General features: G+C 36.4%; 1 protein-coding gene across 7 annotated transcripts in view; it reads right to left on the minus strand.

The window, feature by feature from the left end:
• Positions 1-26228, minus strand: part of LOC128253303 (uncharacterized protein DDB_G0284459) — a 74806-nt gene that overhangs the window by 14385 nt on the left and 34193 nt on the right. For 5 of the 7 annotated variants that reach the window (XM_052981600.1, XM_052981603.1, XM_052981602.1 and 2 more), the window contains one exon: positions 11930-11968. The exons of the other annotated variants lie outside the window; for them this stretch is intronic. In XM_052981600.1, the coding sequence (XP_052837560.1) occupies positions 11930-11968 (39 nt within the window). The remainder of the gene's footprint in view (positions 1-11929; positions 11969-26228) is intronic. 7 annotated transcript variants of the gene reach the window in all.

The following is a 26228-nucleotide window of genomic DNA, read 5'->3' on the forward strand; positions in this document are numbered from 1 at the left end:
ATAATAAAATATTCGATTTGTTTTATTGATATTTAGTACTATCCATAGAGGCCACCATCGATAGCCAAAACTATCGACGTGCACACTATAAAGTTCTTACCAACCCTATAAAAACATAAATCTACTAACTACTTAGAATAAGGAAAATAAAAACTTTTCTAAAAACAGCTTTTCAAATTGACCTAAGTGCAACAGTAGGAGCACCGACCACCCCACCAGCGTCTGAATTTTTATCTCATTTGGCAAATTGCACTTGCAAAAATCATTTTGCTTGACCTGTATGCTTTCGTTTTCCCCTCCTTCAAAGCCTGACTCTGCAATTAAATTTGTATTTTCTCGGCTTCCCTTTTCACCAGATTTTCCCGCTTTTCCGCCTTACTGTTGACGACACTTCAGTCTGTGACGTTGGCTGGGAATTTATCACCTTTCGGGTCTCTCCTCGTTTGTCAACTTTATTTAATTTTGAAAACTGCAATGGCAGCGAGCAGGAGATACGGTGAAAGGGGATACCCGGACTAGCAGCCTTCACTTTCATCAAACTTCTGGCATTTGACGCCGCGCTGGCTGCTTATTAAAAACTCAAACGCTCTTCGAGGAGAGCTTTTACTCTTCTTTTTGCCCCAGCAGACACTTCGCTGTCGAGTTGAGTGCTGAAATATTGCAGCCTCTGTGTGGGGATCCCCCGATTCCCAGGCCATCCCTGTCTGGCTGAGTCCGGGTGCTGCTGTTTGTCATATTCCATTCCGCAGACGAGTGGCATTTTGATGGAAAAGAGGAGACGGAGTGAGTGCACGCAGAAAATCTTGGGCAAAAAGAAAAGAACCCAAAAAAATCACTACCCATTTAAGTTTAAACTAAGAAGTAAAATTTAAAATATGTTAAGAATAAACTGGTTCCATTTTCCTTACTTCAAAATCTTAATAAATAAAATCAATATCATTATTTGCCTTTGACATTCTTTTTAAAACATTATTATTATTAGAGGTTTTTATTTTTAAAGATCTTAAATAATTGTTATTAGGGTATTTATTTAACTAATTTTAACAATATCATCCACAATGAATACAAAATTGAAAATAATCAAAAAATTTTAAAAATCATTTTCTTAATTTGTATTTTTACAGTTTGATTCTTGTATATCATATTTCGAAAAAAAATATTTATAAATAATTATAAAGCTCGATTATACACTTATTTTTTCGTTGTGCTTGACACAGTCAACTCATGTTTGTCAAATTATTTATATTTGTGGTTCACAATTTTTTTGACTCAGTGTAATATTGCAAATTGGTGCAGAAGAAGTATCCTCTGTATCATATCAAAGTTGAATGCTTTTATTTATTACGGACACGCAAAATTGACTCGGCAAAATTTGAATTCCAGCTCAAAGTGATTTGAAAAATTTTTAAAATTAATTTTTTTTTTTACATTTCGAGCTGCATACTTTGGGGGTGTTTATGCCAAATTGCGCATACGCCGCTTGTGACGCGCGGAATTATTTTAAAATGTTTTTGCATAGAAAAACCAAATGAAAGTTGGTCAGATAAAAAGCGATTCGAACTCGGAAGCGGAATGAAAAGTTTCGCATTGAAAAGTTTTTGTGGTGGAAAATGCATATACGGTATGCGCCCGCAAAATGTTTTGGTTCGCTTTGGTAATTGTTGTTTACTCATACTCGTCTCTTTCTCCTTCCAGCTAGCCTTCTCTTTCGGTGTATGGTTACCTGTTTTTGCCTTGATGCGTTTTGTTGCATATAAATTGTATTTGTTGAACTTTATAATGGCAATGAAGTTGATGTTTTTACGAAGCAATTTGCTGCAATACAACTTCTGTCTGTCTGCCTCACTATGTGCCTCTTTCTATTTCCTGTTTTCTTTCTCGCCCTGGCTTTTTTCTATTTGCTCTGTTTTTCGCAAAAGACTTCTGGCAAGTTTTCTTTTCAGGCTGGGCTCATAAATTTGTATTATGAATGCACATATTTTTCAGTTGCAATCTTTCTCTGCGCTTGTCTCTTTCTAACTGGCTATTGCCGCCTCTTTCGCGGTGAGGCGTCTGCGGTGCAAATATGTGGCTCAGTTGGTGGCCGAGTTTGGTGCGGTTAACGTACGTTTGGCAGCTATTTTGGCTTCCCACCATAAATATTGCCCCGAAAATGTAAACTTGTGTGGCATAAATTGTATTTGCCAAATAGTGATGGTTTTAAAATTAATGCACATTTCGTATGGAATTTCCTAGATACAATGTTGCTTGCCTTTTATTTGATACTAATCGGCGGCAGTTTTGACCTCTTGTAATTTAATTAAAACATTTCCCACACCCTCGTTAGCTCAAGTGTAATTTGCTTTGTATACCAATTTAAACTTATTTATGTTGTGCCTCGCTCAGCATTTACGCAAATTTCCCAGGTGCCGCATTTTTAATTCAGCAGCAACCACCGAACTCGTAAAATCCAACAAACTGAGTGGGCTGCGAAAAAGGCAGCTTAAAGTCCTTTAAGGCCAATGGCAAATGAATTATAAATGGTAAGCCAACTGAACGGTGGCAACTTTTAACAGTTTCACCTCAGATCTTTTCTGGGATTTGACCCTGGAGGGGGGTAAACATTTTACATATGTTTCAGATGTATATTTACTTGCGTTTTCCTTTATTCTTTTGGTCATCTCGGCTGTGCTTTTGTGCGCCTGCAGAGGATTTTGCAGCTTTACACAGAAAATACAGTTTCTGAATGCTTAGTTTAACTATAAATACATGCACGAAATGCTTCAAACTTATAGACAAGTAACTATTTTGTTTATTTTATAAAATTTGTGTTTGCTTTTATTGAACTTGCATAAACTAGTTTATTACACTACAATTATAGTTTTATATCTACAGCCAGAGAGAAACCCCATTGTAAATTTAAACATTAAAATATTTGAATGGTGCATTGTTTTTCAAAACATAAACTTGTACATTATGAAAAGGGAAGCGCGCTTAACTATTCCTGAGTTATAATATGTTACGAAAATCTTATTGTTGCTTAAAATTTTTTTTTAGCATATAATATATTATTTGTTACATTTTTCTCGATGCATTCCTGCCATTATGCCCTTGTAAATGCTGACCACGCCTACACATATGTGAGCGGGAGGTCGGTGAGGAGGGGATGGTTGTGGGACCTGTCCCCCGTCTTTTTGCTTGTCATCTGCAGCACCAGGTGGCCCTTTCGAGGGCATTGAAAACTGCATTACAATGCACCTGCTGGGCAACCCGCCCCTCCCCTTCATTATCAACGGCATCCGCCCTCAATTCGCCGTTGTTAAAGTGAAGTTTGGCGCACCTTGCTGCCATTGGGTTGTAACTGACCCATGGACGGGAATCCACATGCCGACCTTACCTCGGCCAACAATGGACACCCCGAACCCGAGCCGCATTCCCCAGGTCGCCCACCATTTAATGAGCCTTTGTGGGTCGTATGTCGGGGGTGAATGCCTGGGTTCAGTTTGATAAGGGAATCGAGTGGTCCGTTCATCTGCGGACTTTCACTTGCTCTGAATGACTATCTGTCCATTTGACTGACAGGAATGTTTGTTTTGGGGCAGGCAAACGAGAAGCACTGGGGCCCAAAGGGGACACGGAGAAGGATGTCTAAAGATAATCAGGATAAAAAGAGTCGGAATTACAGGCTTCTGACAGCTGTCAGTCGATGGATCTGTCTGAAATGAAATAAAGACATGCCAGATATGCAGAACGGGTCATTTCATTAACATTTATATGGATATCTAGGGGCTCGATAAAATTAAACAAAAATAGAGCTTTAAACTCCAACTTAGATGTTTTCTATTGAAAAAATAGATAATTGATGAATATACTTAGTTTAGTTTTCTGTCATTTCTAGGATTTCAATTATATAATTTGTATTTAAATTCCTTAAGCTTAAAAATCTGTGTATTTTATTTATTATTTATTTATATTTCGCTACCCAGTAAAAATGAAAAGATAATTTTTCAATGTTTACTATTGAAATTTAAAAATTAAAAATTTTCCTCTAAAAGACTGTTACAAAAGTGCAGCCTACTTGAGAAGGCAATTCGTGAAACTCCCATTAATTAGCCGGCATTTCAGTTGGCAAAGGAAACCTCAACAATCTGGGAGAACATTAATGCCGAAGCCAGCCGCAAAGCGCCTTAGCCCCTAGTGCCCCACTCAGTAATCCCTACTATTTTGCAATTCAAAGCTGCAAAAAAGCCGTTGCAGGCGCCAAAAGTTTCCTTGGAGATAAAACCGCAGAAATACTTGCCAACAACTGCCTGCAATCTGCGAAAAATTTGACCTGGACATTTCCAAATGGGCCAAGGGATTTTCCAGGACACATGAGCGGAGCCGGGGAAAACTCACATGCAGCCAAAAAGTGTCAAATTTATGAACGGCTTGCTAGACAAATTTAAAACTGCAACGCCAAGGATGTCAAGACGGGCTAAAAAAAATGGCGTGGACTGGAGGGTAAGGTTTAAAGCCTGGTTTCGGGCGAAACACAAAAACCCCAAAAAGTTTCGGTCTGGCCAGCAGTTCCCGAAAAAACCGCAAATGCGAGAGAAACGAGTGCAGCCAAAAACCGAAAATGAATTTTCAGTGTTGCCAACTTTGTGTGGGGAGGCACAGTGTGGAAGGGCGGAAGATGGGCGTGGCAGAGTTACGCATGTTATTTGTGCAACGGAACTTCGGAGCTCGTAGACCGAACGCGGTAGCTAAACGCTTGCCATAAATTCATTTAGTAAAGCAACACTGGCTATAAATTTCGCAGCTATCGATTGCACCGGAAATTCAAGTGGCGAGAGGATTGTGAAAGTGGGTGGCCAGGAAAAGCAGCTAAAGCCAAATGCCAAAGGCGATAAAATATTTTATTTTCCCTACATATGTGTTGCGTAGAGTATGCTCAGGGCATATCAAATACAAATACGTCGCCTGTTCAAATAAAACTCATTATTATATGAGAGGAGTTGGGTCATAATGTTTTTTTATGTATCCACTTTTAAATTTATTAATTATTATATTTTTTTGAAACTAAAAAGTGTTTTTGAATGATAACGGTCTCTGGTTTTTATGTTTTGAAAACACACTTTTTATGTTTAAATACTGTAATCAGTTCGATCTTAGCAGCATTTAATTTTATTAATAATAAAATTGAATAAAAAATCAGTTTATTTTGACTAAGAATTCGGCACATAATTCAAGATCTATTTTCTTTTTTAGTGGTCTTATAATACCGTTTTTTTTAATATATTTGTTGCTCTCCCTTTTTTGGCTGCAAACAGCGCAAATGATAAGCCGTGTTTTTGTGATGGTTGAAATGATATTTCAAGTTCTACTGAACCGTTTCCTTTGTAATTTGGTATATATCTTGTTGATACTACTTTCTAACGCGTCCCAGACTTAAAAAATGTTGACTAGAAGTGTTTTAAAAATATTCGAAAAGGTCGACGCCGTTTTGTTATTTTTAATAATTTTTTTTTTTAATGGTAAGGAAGAATTTGTTTAAATTTTTTTTCCGATCTCTCAAGGTTTTTCTTTTATAAAGACCACACTCCACCGGCCTGTATCTCGGCGAATATGGGGTTTAAATAAGAAACATAAAAAATTATGTATTAAAAACGTTTTTTTCTTTCTTTTAATGTCTAAAGTTCAGCCTTCTAGACCAGAATACCCCATTAATTTCCCTGCAGTTATGCCAAAAATCTATAATCGAGTTCATTAAGTATATAGAAACAGGCCGGTGATGCTATACAGACTCTCTTTGGGATCCTGATCGGGAACTAAATTCTTTAAAGAGTTGATCTAAAAATTGAAAAATTCATGTGAAAGTGGAAATTAGGAATGCAATTGGTAGTGATAAAGTGGGGGACAAGCTTTTTTTTATTTCCTAGTTTATTTTAATTGAGGCAGCAATAAAATGCCAGCAAAAAACAAAAACCCATTGAAGGTGAGAGAGTTGTCTCCAATTAAACGGGCGACTTCGAGTCCCAATCTCATTATGTCCTTTTTCGGGTTGCCGGCAAAACTTAATATTAATGACTTGCTGGGAAATTAATTTCTTCACTTGACTTTCACTCTCCGAAGGAAGGGGGAGATGGATGTTGGCCTGCCCCTTCTGTTTCCCGATCCCGTTTCCAGGTCCGTCTTTTCTCTTGAACCCCAAGTGGGTCAACATTGATTTCCGTCGGTTGATGTCTAAAGACGCAGTCCGGGCGATGGACGCAGCTCATAAATATTCTGAGCGGCACGCGTTCCTCGCCAAACAACCTTCCCGCCCCCGCCCCGCCCCTTGTCCACCCCCAACCGGCTACTCCCCCCTCGACCACCCTTAAAAAGTGACAAAACGAGGCGACAAAGTTGCTCAGCATCGATACGAAGCAATGCAAGGCGACTGCTGCACAACTGCTGAATCTGCTGCATTGATTGAAAATAAATAAATTCGTTCAGTTGATGGTCAAGGCGCAAAGAAATTTGTTGAATGAGTTTCGAAGGAACCAGGAAGGCAAGGGACTGGCTGAAAAAACGGAGAGTACAAAGCAATCGTTTTTTAGAAATATTTCAATGAGCTGTTTGTACTTACAATAGGGGAATCAATATGAAAGGAATTCTGTGAATAGAATTATCCTTGGGAATGCAAATTGTATAAATCAAATAAATAATAAATATATAAGTGGGCATAAAGTTGTGCCCTAGACTTTCCTCAAAACTAAACCGTCATTTGATTCTCACTAAAATACATTAACTTTATATTGCATTTTTGTTCTGACCAGAAAACTATACCAAACATGAATATATCAACTTAAAAGAACTTTATTCGACGAGTGGCTGGCTTATAAATCCCTCAATTGTGTAAAAAAAACGTTGTTATCATACTGTTGACTTACATTTCATCAAATATTTCTCCAAACGCATCAATAAATTGAACAAACTCTTGCAGTTTATTGCAACGATTATTATAATACTCAAATGCTGTAAGTTCAAACAATTCTGTTTGTTAACTTAATCATATTTCAATTTGTGATGTTTCTAATAAGTTATTTCCTTACATGTGAAAACCTTTCTCCTCGCCAACTTTCTTCTACTTTGTTTAGTCGTTTAATCAATTTATATATTTTTAAACTTTAATCACAGTTTTTATATATTTTGGTTTTTACCCGCACAAATGGTATAAACACCGCTCACACTTCGATACCGTTGCCAGACACAAAATCGCTTAAGTGTTTGCATGCATATTTAATGCCAGTGTGTGGAAGTTACCAACTTGCCTTTGAGACGTTGCAATTTATTGATTTCGTTCGCTTATTTAGTTTCCTTCTTTTCGTCATTTTAAAGGGCCATGACAGGCTTTTGGCTTGAATAAGCGATGATGCTGCCAATGTTTAAGGGCTTAAAATTCTCAACTGCGAAAGCATTAACATTTTGAAAGTTTCTCGAGAATTTTGCGGGCACTTTAGGAACATCGAAAGGGAGGGGATGGGCCAAAGTCAAAGTCAATAGTCGTTGATTTGGTATTTAGGGTTCGTTGGCTTGGCTTAACGCCCATCTTTTGAACTTTCAATTCATTGTTTTCTTCTTGTCGTTTATTGGGTCTTTAATAATATTTTGCGCTTAAGTAGCGGTAATGCAACCGAAACTTTTCAAGTGATTGCTGATAAAAAGATTTTTTTGACAACCCGCCATCTCTGTCGCTTAATTATTTTTTTATTTATTGTCAGATTCTGGCAAACAAACTTCTTTGCCAGCCTCTTATCAGTGGTACATTTTCTCGAGAGGGGATACATGCCCAGTTTATCCTACAGTAAGCCCCTTTGATTAGAGCTCTGTCTGTTTTCTCTGTATTTTCCCGAGCGCTAGCACTTTGAACTCTGACTGGGGTTAGCTCTGGGAAAATATCTTCTAGTTCTCCTGCCTGGAGTATGATGCTCTTACCCTTTTTTCTGGCTACTCGAAGATGTTTGCTGCTCGTAATTGAATAGCCCCGCAGTCTTGTAGTTACACGCTCCTCGGTGAATGCAACTCGCATTCCCCTGCCACTTGCCATCACCGCCGCTTTTCCCGCCACACTTTCCCCTTGTAGTTGCCGCTTTTCCCGCCCTAATGGGGGCTAATGAACTGCGGTTGCGAGTTGGGACGAGAAACTCCGTGAGGGAGGAGGAGCCAAGACCAGGTAGATTTAAGTGTACACAAATCTAATTAGTAAAGCGATGATGATACATCCAATCCAATTGCGGCGGTCCTGAGCCGATATTTCGGTTAGACAAGAAAGTTGAACCGAAACGGAAATTGGATTAATGCCGAAAACTAGACAACATAAATCCCTTAAATGACTTTTATTTGAATCATTTGAAATGGAACCAAAGCTTTTTAAAAAGACACTAACAACTATAAAGCACAAAACTTAATAGAGGAAAAACAAGGAACAAGACTTGAGCTAACTCGGAGCCAAACTGGCGAAGTTACACCGGAGTTTTTGTGTTGGACTTTCGATAAAGAAATACTTTTAGTCGATTTTTCCATGAATGACATTTCGGATGTCGGTGAACATCCTGGCGCCAAAACTTCTAAACCAAATATTTTGAAATTTTATTTCACGTTTTCTACAAATAAATCAACATATATTAAAAGAGATTTTTTAAAATTTTCATTTATGTTTAAAAAAAATAGGAAACACCTATATTATTTGGCAAAAATCGAATTTTTACTTCCAATTGATGAATTAGAGAAAAATTTTAGAAAAATATAAAATTTCTATAAAAAGTTGAAACCTTTATTATATTAAAAGGTTTTATAATTCATATCCAACATATAATGTTTGATGTGTAATAGAACAAGGGGTTTAAGGGGCAAAATATTTCAATTTTAAACAATTTTATTTATAGTACGTATGAAAATTTTCCTAATTTTCGTTAGTTCAGTAACATCAACAAGTTCTTGTTTAGCATTTTTAAAACTTTTAAGCTGATTTCATTTTTTTCAAAGCCCTAAAAACTCACCAATCTGGTGAACTTTTAACTAAATATTTAATTTTTTAAAAATTGCAATGTTAATTTTTTGTTTGTTTATTTTAAAAATTAATTGATATAACCAAGGAACATGAGGCAAATTAAACATGTTATCGATTTTTCGGTAAAACCCATGTAAGCCCTTACAAAAATATTTAAAAGCAACACGTTTAAATGTAGTCTTTAACAACTGCTCACCTCAGCTAAATAACAACAAGCAGCCAAAAAGGAAATTAAAATAAAGCAATTAAAATTCCATGCGGGTAACAATAAAATCTGTCACATACCCATAAATATTTAACAATTTATCTCTTCTGCACAAATGTTTTGATTAAATTAAAATGGCAAGCGGTTGCATAAAATTTATAGAAACAAATCCAAACAATTGAAAGTCGATACGAGGTTTTTGCCAATCGCAAATTGAATTTGATGTTCGGAGGACATTTAAATATTTGTTTAAATATTTTCGCTGATGTTTAAATAGTTTTTTTGGTGCGCATTTATTGTCGGGCATATTTACATATGCATAGAACCAATAAAATCCGATTGTTTCGGCGGGCTTTGGTTTTTTTGCGGAAAAAATAAATGACACTTACTGTTATATCTTCGTATTTAGGTTCAGTGTGGTTTGTTTACGGGTCATTTTGGTCGTTGCCTTTGGGAAAAACAATGCCACAACAACACAAACATTGACCCACATTTCAATTTATTTTATTTGCTGCGGGTGTCGTTCTAGCGCACTCGTGATTTGTGCGAGAAAAACACAAATGAAAGTCATAAATTGTAGCCCAACATGGCCAGGCTGGCCCTTTTCCCTTTTCCCTTTTTCCATTTTCCAGACCCTCCTTCCTCCAAATAGATGTGGGTCACAGGGTAAGTAATGTAAGTAATCGTAGTATAATGCCATGCAGGCCCAAAGACATTCGCCAGTCAAATCAGCGTCAAGTTCGCGAGCCAACGTTTCAATTAAACTAAGTTCGCGGCAAATGATTCAGACTGTAAGTCTGGCGGCAGACGGGAGCCAGACAAGTCACGTTTTCTTTTTCCAGCGCCAAGAGCTATATATGGAAATGATTCGGTCGGGGATCTATACCCTACATGGAAGTGGGCTGAACGCGAGTTTTGTTTTGAGTTCGATTTGGCCATGAAGAGCGGAAGTATTGTGCAGGATGTTGGAACAAAACAAACAAACAGTTTCAACCACTTTAAGAACCCGAACGAAAAATTAACTTTTCAAAACTAACGCATTTCTTATAATGTTTATATTTGCAAAAAAAACATTTTTATTAAAATTTTGACTCCAAATTTTTAACTGAATGTTGATTTAGTTTTATTGGAAAAGAAAGGTAAAAAATGCACGTCAAATAAAACTCGGTGTCTCCATATATCAGCATTTTTTTTCCCTTAAACTATAATTTTTTACAAATATTTTCGACTAATAATTTCTTAATACTTCTCTTTTTCTTGCAGTAAGTCTGATATTTGTGGAATTGAAAACTGTTAGGAAATATTTAAGTTTCTCTAGTGCATTCATATATTCACCGTAGATTTGTCCCATCATTTTCCGATGATTTTGCTTGGCAGTCGTCGGCTGTCGACGCCAGTTTTTAATTGAATATTCAATGCACAGACTTTGCATCGGCATGGCGCATATCGAATTGATGGACAGTTCTTTGGTGGGTGCGACACTGTTCGAGTGGGGCTCCAATGAACAAATAGAGATCCGTTCTCTATTCAGTGTGTAAATATTTGCGAAACGATTGCAGATGCAGTCGCAGTCGCAGATGGGGACTGCGACTGGGATCTTGTTGTTGATCGTTGCTGTTGATGGTTGACCAACAAATTGGTCACGATCGTTAAGCAAGACGCCTATTGTAATTGTTCGGAATCGGAATCGGAATCGTTTGCAGGTCATCCACCCGGGGCTCAACAGATGCATTTATAGTGCGACTCTGTGCACATAGACGATCGACGTGATGATGGGGGCGTGTATGTATATGGCAAGTTCAATGCAACGGAAGTGCCGGCAATTGTGAGGAGTGGTTGCGGTGCGGTTTCGGTGCGGTTTCAGTTCAATTTGCGTGTCTATATTTCACATGACACATCTAGACAAATCGACTGGCATAGACTACTGTATACTACTGTATATTAAAGCGGGCACGCTAATAGCAGAGCCAAACAGTTTTTGTCTATCAAACAATTTTTTAATAAAATCTTAACGTGCGCTTTGGGTTACTGGATAATTCAATATCTAAAAGCAGTAACAAGGAAAGCACAGCATAGATGAAATTATACTATATAAAAACAACAACTTTAATTATACTATTAATAAAATTAAAAGATCTTGAAAAATTAAAATTTTTAATTTTTGAATAAAAGTCCAAAAAATTAACTTTTAATCAATTAACTATCACTGTTTTCAATTAATTTTTTTTAAATAACAAAATAATATGTAAAGTAATATATACTTTATATATATATAGCAAAACGTCTATCCTTTTCCTACAAAAACTAAGTTTTCAGTATAGCTAAAACTTTACCAAAAGTCTGCAGGATCGATCCTATGTTGTATTAAATCGTTTTATTAGAGAACTTAAGAAATATAATGTTTGGTCTTCAGAGGTACGGTTTTAAATTTTCAATCAATTAATATTCGATTAATTTGAAAACAAAATCTTTGTATTTTTCTAACCGTATCTGGTTTGATATAGAGTATAAGTATAAACTTACCAAACTACGATTAATTTCTTGTTCTAAATCATATTTTCATAAGTTAGTAACTATTCGTTTTAGGCGCATTTTATTTGAGGAAACGTTACTTTTATAAAGTTTCTGGTATCCGCTATTCTTTTTACCACAACTGTTTACCAAGAAACTACCATGTGGGTGGGTTTTATGTTGGTGGCGGTACTTACATGGCCCTCGTTGTCTTCTAAAGTCTTAGCAGCACTTACCTGCAACAAAAAGAGGAAGAAGAAACATTATTTCAGTTGCACTCGAGTTGGGTTCACAAGTTTTGCCCGTGGGCGGATCGAAACAAAGTTGCAATTGTCTAAGTCGGAGCTCTGTAACATTTCTGCCACTTGCTAATGTGACGCAGCCATTCAACCATTCAACCGTTCGGGGGCTGGCCAAAGTTTCCCTCATTTTAGAAGGGCATAAAAATAGTTACTGCCAGTAGTAAAGCCCGTAGACAAAACAGAGTTGCCTTACAAGCGTCGAGATATCGGGGAGTTCTTTGCCAACATGGAAATAAAATTGGTAGCAGATGAGTGAGTTCCAAACACATGCGGCAAATATACAGTTTATTAGAGGATCTCCTGGTACCAGAGCGGCCAGTTACTAAGCAAACTCAAATTTAACGCATTCGATGCATTTGATTTCTAAAGAATTTATGGTGCCACATAAATCACATCAGTTTTAAATCAGCTTTGATTGCAAATCGAAGCTGCAGTTTGACTAAATCCCTCTATAAAAATAATTTACGATTCCTTAAACAACACTCTTATCAGTCGCGATAGTTCGATTATAGCTCCCTTAAAACAATCTTAAGGTTGTTTAAAAATAAATATTTGGAAGGTTAAATTTGAGCCCGGTCATGTCAAAGAATTTCAAAACCATGAATCCGTTTGCCTGTTTTTGTATTGCCTATTATTTTGAATATCTTTAAAGTTCATTGTCTTAAAACGTTGACGTTGTGAAATTTTTGTGGAAAGAGTCGAAACCTGCTAGAAAAGTAAATTTTCCTTATAGCAAAAACATAAAAATAGCGTTTTGTAACATAGGAATATTTTTGTAAAGAGAAGAAATTAAGAATAATGCTAATAAAATATAAACGTATTAATATTTGGGAAGGTGTTAGATGCCAATTTTGAAAATGAAATGCCCAATCAGAGTTGGAGAGTCAATGTCCGTGTTGATGTTTTAGTTTTGATAATATTGGATTGTTAAATATCATATAACTATTTAGCATTAGCTTTCAACAGCGCCAGCAAATGCAAGATTCTCCACAACTTTGGATAAGCCGTGTTTTTTTTTTTATCTATGGACCTGGCTGCCACTGAATGTTTATTCTCCTCATAATCATAATCAACTCGTATGCAAAAATTGCAGAAACCAAACAACAAGTCGAGTGTGGGTGTGCCTTGTTTTCCGTCTCTTTCTCCACTTATCCTCCGTCTCTTTTTGTTGGTGCGTGTTGCAGCAACCTGCAACTGGTTGAGTCACTCGGGCGTTTAGTATTCAAGTGCCGGCCCCCAATGAGTAACGAGCCATCAATCATGGGTCGAACTACCAGCAAGCCATCTAACAATATCAAGCGAGACCTGCCTGCTGGGGCAGCAACAGTTGCCGGTGGGCAGCATCAATATTACTGGGAGGATCGCAATGATAAATGACAGTTTACTCAGAAACGCCGACATTTCCATAGTTTAATTAACTGATTTTAGTTCTAGTTTAAGTTTCAGCTACGGTGAAGGTTTGGAAAATCCTCTAAAGGTATTCTTCAATCAGTACCACCCCTATAATCATGTTGAGTAAGCTCTAATTTATGGATTTGAGTTTAATGACAGGCGAAAACCCCTTCCGTTCACTTCGCAAAAATGTACTGATTTGCCAAAAGCATTGCAATGGCTTTCAAGAAAAAGATATATGTTTTACTTGTTGCTCCTGTGCAACTTTCACGCAAACAATTTCGCCGACAAGCTTTCAATCTCCTTTTTTTTATTGCACACAAAATATCAATTTTTCCGTGGGTGGTCTGTAGCCTTGCCTTAATTTAATTAGTGAAGAGAAAAGATTGCCACAGTGCACAATTGCAATAGTTTTCAATCAACAAAAAGTCAATTAAAACGCTTTAAACGCCACCAACACATGTCGCTCCCATTTTCGCATGGTTTTTCCTGCTAAATGATTTTTAATTGCTCAGACAATCGCGAGGCAGCTGGCAAAAAATCCTAGACAATTGGCCAACTACCAAATGAACAAAAATAGTTGAGTTTGCCAATTGTAAGCCGATTTTTTTAAAAGCTGGATTATTTTTTTTTGTCTTGTTGCCATTTTGAAAGGCTTAAGAGGCGGTTAATGATTAATTTCGATTCAAATTAAAGGCAAATTGTTTCTTGAATTTTTTAGTGCAATATTAGACAATTATTTTTTTCCAGCTCAATCCTTTTAGACATGTACAAAACAAATGCATGTCAATTACTTATTGAATTTTTTGTCTATCCTAACCTTGTTGTATACTCCAACGCGAACTCACAAGTTTTCTGTAAAGCAAATTATTCCTTCAATTTAGGAGTCATTGGTGTCGACTGTTGAATAATGTTTTATAAAGTTTTCAAAAACCGTTTAGAAAGTGCGTACCTGGAAACGCCTCCAGTTTTGTAGCCGGGTGCCAAGCCTCAAAATCACATTCAATTATTCCCTTCACACCAAACGAATTATGCAAAAGTGGCAGGGCCATTACAGGCAGTCTAGCGAACACCCTACTTCTCTCCCCCATTTCTCCATGGGAGAACCAGAACAGGCTTCAAATTCCAGGCAGAGAAATGCCCCACCCCTCTTTCTCCAAGATGTGGGCACGCGACAATTAGCACATCATTGACACATGTGCGACACAGTCAGAGAAATGGTGAAAAGACGGAGAGGTGACGAGCGAGAAAGAGAAGGGCGGGAGAATCGGTGAGACAGAGACAAAGACAGAGATTCCGACTCTGGGTGCGTGTCGCTTAGCCGAGAAATGGAGCATTTTATGCTCCAATAAAAATAATTAAGTGGCGTAATTGATAATGACTTTTTTCCTCTGTTGTTTTTTGTTTGGTGTGACTTTTATTTTTCATGTCATAATTTTGTGAATTTATGGCATCATTTTTGAAGGCGTTACCAGCGTTTTTTTCATTTCTTCATTATTTTTGTGCGTTGTCAGTAGCGTGACAATTTTATAATCGATTTTGATAAGCGGAAGGGAAGTGAGTTTTTGGGGGAAGTGGATGCAAATGAGCTAATTTTAAATGTTTGTCAGAGCTGTCGAAGGAAAGTGCAAGTGATAGAAGTAAAATTCATAGGGTCGTCAAAGTGTTTTGTAAACTAATTTTAACAGACGAATCTTCATGTTTCATTTAAATCTAGTTTTAGAACGTGTCAACATCAGGATACATCTATTTTAAATTTCATATTTTCGTACATTTTGCTTGAATATTTAAAAAACAACAGACATAAATTAAAAAAAAAAATAAAAGTTTTAAGTGGGGCTAGCCTGCCAAAAACATAGTTAAACCTGATGAATAATTACTAATTTTGTAATCACATTAGAAAAACGTTTTAAATATACAACATTGAATATGACAACAGAATAACGAAAGCGGTTACTATAGCCATTCAGCTGCTAAATCCTTTTGCAACGCTCTGTGTGCTTTTAACTTATGTTGTGTTGGCCAGAAATCTTTATTTACGCTTTCAGTACGGCCAACTTCAACAGGCTCATAGATCACTTTAATGGCATTCGGTTTGTGCACTCCGTCTCTTTCTGTGCCTCATTGTCCCTCTCTCTCTTCTGTTCTGATTTAAAGTACTCGTGTCTATCTGTTTTAGCCATCAATGAAGGCCGCCTCTTTCATTTTGGTAGGCTGTCGAGTGCGCGGTGGGCGGAGGGCTGTGGGCGTGGCAAAAGTTCAACAGTTCGACGGAGCACTTGATACTTTTTATGTTGCCGTTGTCATTGCACGTTGCACTCTCCGCTTGTCAAAGGCAGAGCTTGTACAAGTTTTTTCTTGGCCCAGCATTTTTTATCCATTTTTCGATTTTTCCGAACTTGACTTAGTCGGTGTGTGCACAACTGTACAACAAACAGGAATCATGTTGGGAATTGTTGATGCACCCGAGAAACTCGAACTTGCAAAAAGGAAAAGTGAATCAGGATGGCAGCCAGGCGAAAATCCAACTAAATCAATGAAGTCTAGCGGAAATTGTTTAAATTGCACGAGGTCTTGCATTCGAATTGAGAGTATGGTTGCTTTTGCCCAAAGTCATAAATATGTCTAATTGTTTTGTTAAAATAAATATAATTTAAGGCAACAGCTTTGAAATCTAATACATTTTTTTTCTTACAAAAAAAAATAATTTCTTAAATTATTAGTTACGAATTTTATGTAATAGCTAAATGGCTATTAATGTTTCTCGATGAACATCACAGAAATAAAAATTTATGATCTTTAAACTGAGAAATAAAATGGAAGCGTAATTAAATGTGTTTTCACCTTTCTCAGTTCGGCTTCCCACTAATCGAAAATATTTAAATACCATTTAACAAACAACGCTGCACAAAAACAATGGGAAACTACAGCGAATCCTTTGAAAAGCCCACAAAAAGTCTCATTTTATTTTGAGGACCGCTGCATAATTTATTGAATATACTTCCATTGCCTCGTTTATTTTCCCTTCCCAAACGGAAGGTCAAACGAAAAATTAGCTACGCCCACTTATGGTTGCGATTGGATCTATTTCAAAATTTATCTGACGAGTGCATAACCTTTCCAGTGCCCACTCACTGTTCGATTTCATTTTCGATTACACTTTTATTGATTACAAATACTTGTGTTCATCTCGAGCGACAAGTGCTGTAAATGGCACTTTTAGTTGAGATTTTTGTTTATTTTTATTCATTTTCTAAAACCCTCTAAAAACGAGTGTTGTGAAATCTCCCAGTGTAACGTACGTGGACGGATTTAAACGCACTCAGTGGTCTATAAAGTTAAATTTTTAATGTGTTTAAAGGTAAATTTTTAATAAATGTTTTTGTTCTAAGAAGTTTTTCAATACCAACATACATAATAAATGTTAATAAATAAACAACCAGTAAACACAAATACGATAGTAAAACGAAATAATCGTTAAATGGTCGTAAACGGAATTAGAAATAATGCAAATCAACGAGCGTAATGTTTGCAAACGGACTTATAAAATACCGGAAAATATTATTTCACCTTTATGTCCAGTTTTTACTCACTTTTGTTGTCTTTTAAATTTATTTATAGTTACAAAGAGTTTTTTGAGATGTCTTGAGAGGGTTTTCTCCGAGGGCGTCAAATGAACAAACAAAATCATGTCGTCAAAACAAATATTTTTTAATTAAAATTACTTTCGGCTCGTTGATGATATTAAAAAAGGCGTTTAGGTTATCGTTTACGAAGTTTTTGTTCCCTGGGAATGTTGAATGCCTCTCCATTTAACGAAATTCCTTACCGTTTCACCAAAATATTACTTAATGACAGTTGCACGCAACAAGCCCTGATCTGAATCATTTTCATTCCCAACCATATTATTATCAAATCAAAAGTCAATGATATCCCGCTCGAAACATGGTCATAGAATTCATCGTCATTTGAATTGCTGACCTCCACATCTCGACACTTAACTCATCACCATAAACCGAAGCACGAACTCCGAACTCTGTCCCCTCGATTCTACTCCTTTGATCAATTAGAGGGATTGAGAGACTGCACTTGGCTCATGTCAAATGCACTTTAGCCACACTTAGAAATATTTATGAAATGTTAATGTTCAGCAAAAGAAAAGGGAAAACTTATCTTATAACTTTTATTATGTTCAACTTAAACATTTCTTTTATGTTTTTCTAAGCAGGACTTTTTGGCAAAATTTGTTTATTTTTTTTTTGTTAAACTTAAAGGGTGATTGTAAGGTTGGTTAAAACATAAATAAAGTACAAAGAAAAACCAAAATTTAACAAAAGTGAACATTACCGAAAATTAATTCAAAATACTAAGCTTAAAAAAATAAATTTTAATAAGAGAAAAAAAATCTTTATGATAATACTTTTTCAGAAGAAGGGTACTATGCACTTTTTCGCATATATTTTTTTAAGTGTAATCTAACGTAGCGCCTCAAAACCAGAGAGGAATTATGAAAGAGGGGCACAGAGGGGATTTCCATTAGAGACACGCAACGAGGGTAAGTCGAGTAAAGTCTTTGCCAGAGCTGAAAGGGAGGTAGACACAAACGCCGTCTATAATTTGTTGGAAGACACTGTGTGTGACACACTTCAAGTTGTCAGCATTTGATGGGTCACGGTGGCCACTCTTAGCCACTCCCATTCCCTCTCGAATCTGCCCCTTTCAGACCCAATTAAGCTATTTGTGGCCGACCATCACATGAAACACGCACACTGACCATTGGCATTCAAAAGACAAGACCCTCACTTTTTCCTTTTATGGTTAAACAATTATTTTTCTATTTTACTATCGATAATAAACACAATTTTCACTTTGGGTCACAACACTAGTTGACATTTTTTATGATATTTCACATTTTTTTATGTGATCGTTTGACTTCTGTGGCTAAGCATGAAATTAAGTTTTTTTATGACCGTTTATTAGAAAAGTAATGTTTGTAGATATAAATGATTTTATGGAGTCTAAGAAGGGGTGGGAAAATGGGTCAAAGATCTCCAAAGATATGAAATTTGGAGTTGGCATCGAAGTTTATAGAATATGGTTCTGCTTCGAAGGAGAAAGTTTTGAGAATTTAATTATAATGAAATTAAAATAATAATTTTAGCAGGAATCAAGTGGGGTTTTAACATACTCGTGTTTGACCAATTTTTCCTTAAGTTTTAATGCCTAACATTTTATACAATTGTTTTAAAAAGAGTTCCATCGAAATATATTATTTGTTCCTTTATCTTTGTCTTTTGTTAATAGATTCCCACCCACTTTATTTGCCACCCACAAATTTAGAACTTTACGGGCAGTTTCTGACATTTGTGGGATACTTAACCTCTCAACCAAATCCACTCAGCCACTTTGGCGATTCGAACTGAAAACTCCAACTTGAACTCAACCTGCTTGAGGCACTCTGAAGACAGCTCCAAATTTATGGCTGCTTCTACTTAGCACAAGTCAGAAACGAAGTTGTCATAAATTTGGCCAAAATATGACCCAGAAATTGTTGCGGGGTGGATGATAATTTATTAGAGGGGCGGGAGTTGGCTTGGTCGGATGATTTAATCAAGTCGAGAATTAAAAACACGACTAGGCGCCAAGACCAAAAGTAGGGAGAAAACGAGAGGCAAAATAACAAGTTTATCTGACAGATACAAGACAAGAAGTCAACATGTGGTGGAGAGTTCAGAGCAGGCCACCCATCAACGGCCTGTCAGTTCGTCATCTTCTGGATCACCATCACCATCACCGTCACCATCACTATCTGGCTCTGGTTCTGGTTCGCTTTTTGCAGCAGACACAAATTCAGTTAGCTGCGCTGCATACGAAAGTATCTTGCAGATAGTATCGTTCCTGGCCGATTCGTTAGAAGACAACATTGTGCGGTTGACTGAACGCCCGACTGGCGGAATGACTGCCGGAATGCCTGACTGAATGACTCAATGCGTGTGCACTTGGCAATTGCCTCTGTAGGGGCTCTTGCTCCCCATTTGTGCGAGCATCGGAGTATCTGTGTATCTCTCGGATGCAATCTGTAAATCGCCGCTGGCAACTCACATACTGTTTCCCACTCTCTCCCTTTCTCTTTCGACCGCCCGCATGTTCAATCAGTTTATGTCAGTCAAAAGATTTGACGAGGGCTTCAGTTCTTGATTCTTGTTTTTGTCGCTTTTCGGTAGACAATTAAATTTCCCCAGAAATTCAATAACCGAGTCCAATGGAATTCAGGAAAGGGCAACATGTCACCGCATAGTACGGCTTAGTCAGCGCAATCAGGGATGTGCTTTGGTTACTACAACCGGGAGAGTTACTCAATTAAAAGAAATTCTGAAAACAACAATAATGCATTTTTTTAATTTTAAATATAATATTACCCAAGCGCTAACGTTTTCCTTCAACTGTTAAATTAGAGATAAATCTTATGAAATATTTTAAAAGATAATACATAACCTTTTTGAGACATGTGAACCGAAACAACCCAGGCTTTTTTGTACGTAGATACTTATAAGATATTTCTAAAACCAATTCAATACAAAACTATAGGTGCCACCTGAATATAATTATCATCGAATTACCCAATACCTTGGAAGAAAGTACGGCGTGTATTCAAATGTTGTTTTGAAAAAACCAATTTAAAATTGCATGCATTTTATTTGCCCAAATTCATTAATAATATTGTTTTTCAACCTTTTCCAATTTGCATAAGCCATGAATTCTTTAAATTTTTTCTGAAGTTGGTCCCGATAAATGATGCCTCGATTCTCGGATTGGCTTCATTTGGTTGCCCAACATGCGCAATGTTAGGCTTCATTAACTTTTGCTCGGGGATTGAGACATTTGCACTCAGTTGGAACACTGGAAGAGCAATCGTCAGCTGGGCATATTAAATGGATAGAGTAGCAACTTTTTCAAACGTTTTCAGGGTGAAGTTGTTCCCTTATTTTTGTTTGACCTTTTTTTTTCCTCTTTTTGGTGGGGCGCAATCATTTTAACTTGCTTCGGATTTTTCGATTACTGGCTCGGATCTCTCGTTTCTGTTGTTTATTCGGTCAAATTGCTTTGTTTATAATTTCTAGAGCAGTACTATTTTGTTTTCACCTCAAGTGTTTATTGCAAGTAAAAAGTGCCACTTGCACTTGGACACAGCTGTTGCAGTAACGTAAATGCATCGGAATATCGGAAGAGAAAGGGAAAGGAATGGACCTCGGGGCGTTGAACTTATGACGATGCTTGATTCAAGGTGAGATTCACAGACTAAGGTAAACAAAATAAAGAAATAGAACACAGGTCCATATTTTCTCCTTCTCGTCAAAGGGGATTTTCCGTGCAGCACGATAAGAAAATTAAATTTGTTTCTCTTCATTTCGTTTCTGATACTAGTAAGAATTTATTTTATTTAGTTTTAGAATCCAAAATTAAAACGTTGCTAGCAAACATTTTACGTATTTGTTCGGTCAATCAATGCCGACATTGATCCAGAAGTAACTTTGTCCATTGAAATTCATAATGTAAGGACTCCCAAATAGTATAGATCATTTTTAAATCCCATTATCTGATGTCACCGCTTTTAAACAGTCTTTAATCAAAAAAGTGCATTATTAATTCAACAATAATGACATTTTTATGTGTAAACACAAATCAATTGGCGTGGTACCATAACAAATTTGTGTATGTTTGTTGCCAAAGAAAGCAAAGAAAGGCCTACAAAACAAGTTGCTAACGTCAAGACCACACAGCCGAAAATACCAAAATTAAAGGCGACTTCAACTTGATTAATGGCCCAATCCGGCAAAAGAGGGTAAAGAAAAGTGTACATTGTATCTTTTGAGGGAAATTGAAAAGCCAATCGCACTGACGGAATTTCTCGGGGCTTGTATTGATATTGCCGGCAAAACAAAACAGCCCCATACAAATGATGTGTCAGTGGTGCCGCTCGAATTCGACAAGGCAATCAAAATGAAGTTACCTCCGACTCAGAGGAGTCATTAATCACCAAAAGTCCCAGAAAAAGAAGAGGGGGCACCCTGTAATTGGAGTACAAAAAAGCAGTAAAAACGAGAACAAAAAAAATGATTTAAAATAAATTAATAGTGGTATAAACTTAGAGAAGGGGTATAAATTCTTTGGTCAGGGCAGTTAGTTTTCCGAACAAAAGCCAGAGGCAGAAGATGTATAAATCCACTTGACTGGTGTTATTGTCTTGGCAAACTGTCTAAAAGTTCGAATTAAGATTAATAAGAGCCACAAGCCAGCAAGAACAGCTTTTTTAAAACTTTATTTTTGTAATAAATGTATAGTATACATTTAGTATATTTTACAACCTTTCCAAAATATTTTTGTAAAGTTTCCCCATTCTGAACTTTGAAAAACGTTTTTTTTTTTTTAATTTAAAGGCACGAACTATTTGTAGTCTTCCATAGTATTTGAATGCACCTGAGTAAAAGTCCCATATAAAAACACAAAAGCGACACATTAAATTATTAACCCATACAGTATTCGAAATCAGCAAAGAATAGTCCGATCTTAATAAATGATATAGCAATCAAAACAAGAGATTAAGAAAGTCATTTGATTCCTGAGAAATGGGGGTGAAATTGCGAAAAAAATGTTCCTGTATTGGGGCTCCTGTAGAGCAAAAATTCTTACTGATTACAAAGCTAATTTAATAAAAATAAAGTTATTTTTTTTATATCAGAAGTTTTTGGAGTTGAAGGGTGCGATCGTAATTCAACCTCGTCAAGAGCTGTTTTTGTTTGATATCTTGTATATGGCTTAATTTCAGTTAAATTAGTATTTATGGGAATATAACTGAAATTCTAAGTAAAGTGCAAACAAACTAGTGTTAATCTACTAATATTTTCACTCACATTTTTTTTGAGTTGGAGCAACTTATAAAACAACTAAAATTTTTTAATTACTTTTATAAATTATTAAACATTTTTCTAATAATTAATTTATCAAAACAAAAAAGAATGCCAGTTTTCAATTCCATATATCCGAGGAATCCCGTTAGTTTTTATTAATGCTATTCATCATCAGCACGTTGTTATAAAATAAGGGGAAGTGAAAAGATTAATGCAAAGTCAGAAGAAGGGGGCAGACTTCTAATGGCAAGACTGTTTGAAACCCCTCCGCAATAAACACAAGCAACTCAGCTGAGCAGGACTTCCCCTTCTCAACTGGCAAATAATTAAAATGGTAAGCAAACCAAAAAATACACAAAAGCGTGCAGAAAATAAACCATCAGAATATGGCATGAAAAGTGTGTGCAAAACATAAACTCAAATTAAATTCAAAGTGAGCGGAATGAGTAAAATAGCTCAAATAAAAAACGAGGACAAAAAATAAAATGGCGAAAAACAAAAATTTAGTTCTGATTATGCCAAGCACGAAACAAGAAATATGTAAAATCAGAAAAGAAAAGCAGAGTCGGAGGGATTTGGGTAAGTTGCTCAGACCGCAGGCGATTTTTTTTTGGGAAAACGATGGTGCGGTGGGCGGTGGGCGTGGCCGTCGCACAAATTTTTAGTTAATTAAAACTAAAAGTGAAAACGCGCAAATTGCGGGTAATAAAAGCGCTTAAAGCGACACAAGGGACACCAGAGGGTAAAAGAGAAAAATGAGTGGAACCGAAAAGAAGCGGGCAGTGTGAACAAAATGCAAATAACGTTATACAGTCAAAAGAAAAATAAAACAGTGGATAAAAGAACAGAAATAAGGAACGAAATTTATGAAAACTCCGCTTAAATATATCTTTTGATATTTTAAATAACGAAATAAATATATAACGACATAACAATCGCTTTTGGATGATAAGAATAAACTCAATTCAAATTTAATAATTATATTGAACAACTGGAAAATGACAGTATTATTCGGTACTACTTAATCTTAGAAAATTATTTTGAACTGTGTAACAGCGGGCCGAAATTTGCTGAAATAAATAGGAAAATATGCAGGCTGCTGTTGACGCAAAAAAGTAAGCCCCAAAAAATGGAGAAAAAACGAAACCGAAAACCCAATGCAATTTACAATGCTAACACAAAAACTGGGTGAAGAACTGAAAAAAAATCTAAGAAAAAAGCAGCCACGAAATAAGGAAAAATATTTTTTTGATAGAGAAATGGACGGGATAAGTGAGCAAAAAGGCGTGGCTGAGGAAAAGCCTGTGCGAGAACAAATGCCGTGCTAGACTGGAAAAAGAGTTGGGAAAATACGTACATAGGGGATGCGGTAGAATCACCAAGTCTCGCTTTGTTTAGCTGCTAAAAAGCTGGACAGCTGGGCACAACACAATGGTGAGGCAAATGGGGAAAACTGGGAAAATGTGCAAAATGAGGCGCGGAAAAAACAAGAAAATTATTTAAGAAAAGGAATAGTTCAGGCAAAAGAGGATCCCAAAATGGGGGTTCTTTGTTGTATTTAAGGTGACAAAGGTTTAGCAGGACAACAATAGGATGTTTTACTACAAAAGAAAGGGAGTGGGGTGGGGGAGGGGGGTGCACTACAACTTTTCCAGTCAAAAGATAGTGGACGATCCGGTAAAGTTTTTAACAAATGTCTGCGATGTGTAAAATTATATTATAATATATAGTTATTCAGGTTTTTTTTCATATTTAAAAACTATTGAATATTAATATTCATTGGGGCAATATCTAGACCATAATATTTTTTAATCATTTCTTATGAAACGCATATCGCTGACCAGCAGAACAAAAATGATACAAAAAAATAAATTGGGTTTACTTCGAAAGAGTTACGTCTTTTTTAGCACAACAAATAGTATCTCCAAACCTTTTGACCATAGCTGGGGGGAAGAGGTACAAGAAGTGTTTTTTAAGTTGGTTTGGGTTCAAATTCTTTTTTTTTTTATTTCTTTCTGTTCTGCTTTTTACAGTTCTCTACTGCTTTTTCTTCTTGCTTTTCTCGCTCTCTTCTCCATGACAATTAGGTGCAAATGACTTAAGGCGCATGGGGCAAAGGAATCTTTTAAGATCCAAGTGCATGAAAAAAATAATCCTATGGGAGGTAATCTTCCTACTCCGTTTCCATCTCCACCCACACTCTGAACATTTTCCAACTATCCCGAAAAAATAGAGCAGATTTTCCTTGCTTTTTCATGTTATTTCAATTGCACTTGTCGTCCCAAGAAATGGGGTTGCCACATAATAAATTTCCTAAAAATAAAATATTGCGGAGGGAAAAACACTGCTAGTGGAAATTATGAAAAATGCCAAGTAAAGTGGCTGAACCAAAAAAATCATCATTAAAAATTAGCTCCACTAATTTGTGTGAAAAGTGGGTCACACAGAGTGGGGAAAGAGGCGGTTGGGGGCTTGCTTTTGGCAAACAGGGGCGTGGCGAAGGGGGACAAGTCAATGAAGCCACAAACGTTTAATTGTTTTAATGCTTTGAATTAATTGAATGTGCAAGAGGCAGTGCCTTCAATTTTCCCCACAGAAACTGCAGCTGCGTTTGTTTACGCCCGCCAAAATGTTTGAAGTGGCTCCCGAGGAAAATAGATGGTGTGGTGGAAAAGCCAGGGGATCGGGGATGGGCCGTGGGTGGGATGGGTGCCGTCAGTGAGGCAGAACGAATTCGAGCTAATAGACTGATTGCAAAAGTTGCAGCAACCACACAGGAAAAGCGAGGGAAGCGGAGAATACGCTGGAGAAGTGAAAGTGTTGGGAATCGATTTGAAAAGCTAATAAAATGGACTGCTGCATGTTTAAGCCAAAGGCGCCAAATAAAAGCGGGTGGGAAAACTAAAGAAAATTGAGGAAATATATATATAAGAGGGAGTGAGAAAGGTTGAGTATATATGCGTACTGCGGAGAGGCAAAGAGAGTCGAGAAATCCAAGATAAAAGAGGTCCCACACTCGTTTTTATAATTAGATTCAATAATTGTTTATGCCCTAAATGTGAGTTAGCACATCGTTAAAGAATCGGATGAAATCCAGAAGGAAATTTTAACGTTAAAGATCACGAATAAGAAATCCATAAATACTAAATCTCTTAACTGAATTATGGGAATGCAGCTGTTATGTGTGCAGGTAACGGATTAACTATGAATTACAATTCAGATTAGAGAAGTGCATTATGTTTAATTTATTAGGGCATGTACTGTATAAGAAAAATAATTCACCACTGTATCTCCTGCAATGTAAAGAAATGCAGCAGCAGATGTATTTGGTTTCGTATTTACTTTACGTCTTAAGATAATTGTAATAAATATTATTTTTTGTTCATTTTGTTTAAATACACTTCAAAATATAAGTCAAATTTTAAAATCTTTCAATGCATCCAGAGAAAAATATATTATGTATACCCCAAGGAGCAATTAATAATTAAGAAAAGCTCTAGGGTATTTGAAAGTTTAGCTTTGTATTGAACTACTGAAAAATTTCAAAAGAAGAACATATCTGTTGCCATTCATAGGCAATAAACACTCTTTTGTTTGATAAACCTTCTGCATTGCAGTAACGTTCGATCGCATAAATCTCAATTGAATCTGAACAATTACCCAGAGCAATTAATAATCACAAAAAACAGCCTAATCAGCTCGAAGAGATCTGAAAGGAACGTGCCGAGCAGTCACAATTAAAACAAATTAATTTGTATGCCAAGTGGCAAACTCTGCGGGCACTGAGACAAACTAAAATGTGGAATCTGTATCGCAGTTATCTGGTAGAAATAAAAAATAAAAAGCAGTTAAAATGTTAGTTCATACAAAACTCTGAGTGCAGTTTCAAAACG

Source organism: Drosophila gunungcola, assembly GCF_025200985.1.
Source record: "Drosophila gunungcola strain Sukarami chromosome 2L unlocalized genomic scaffold, Dgunungcola_SK_2 000008F, whole genome shotgun sequence".
NCBI lineage: Eukaryota > Metazoa > Arthropoda > Insecta > Diptera > Drosophilidae > Drosophila > Drosophila gunungcola.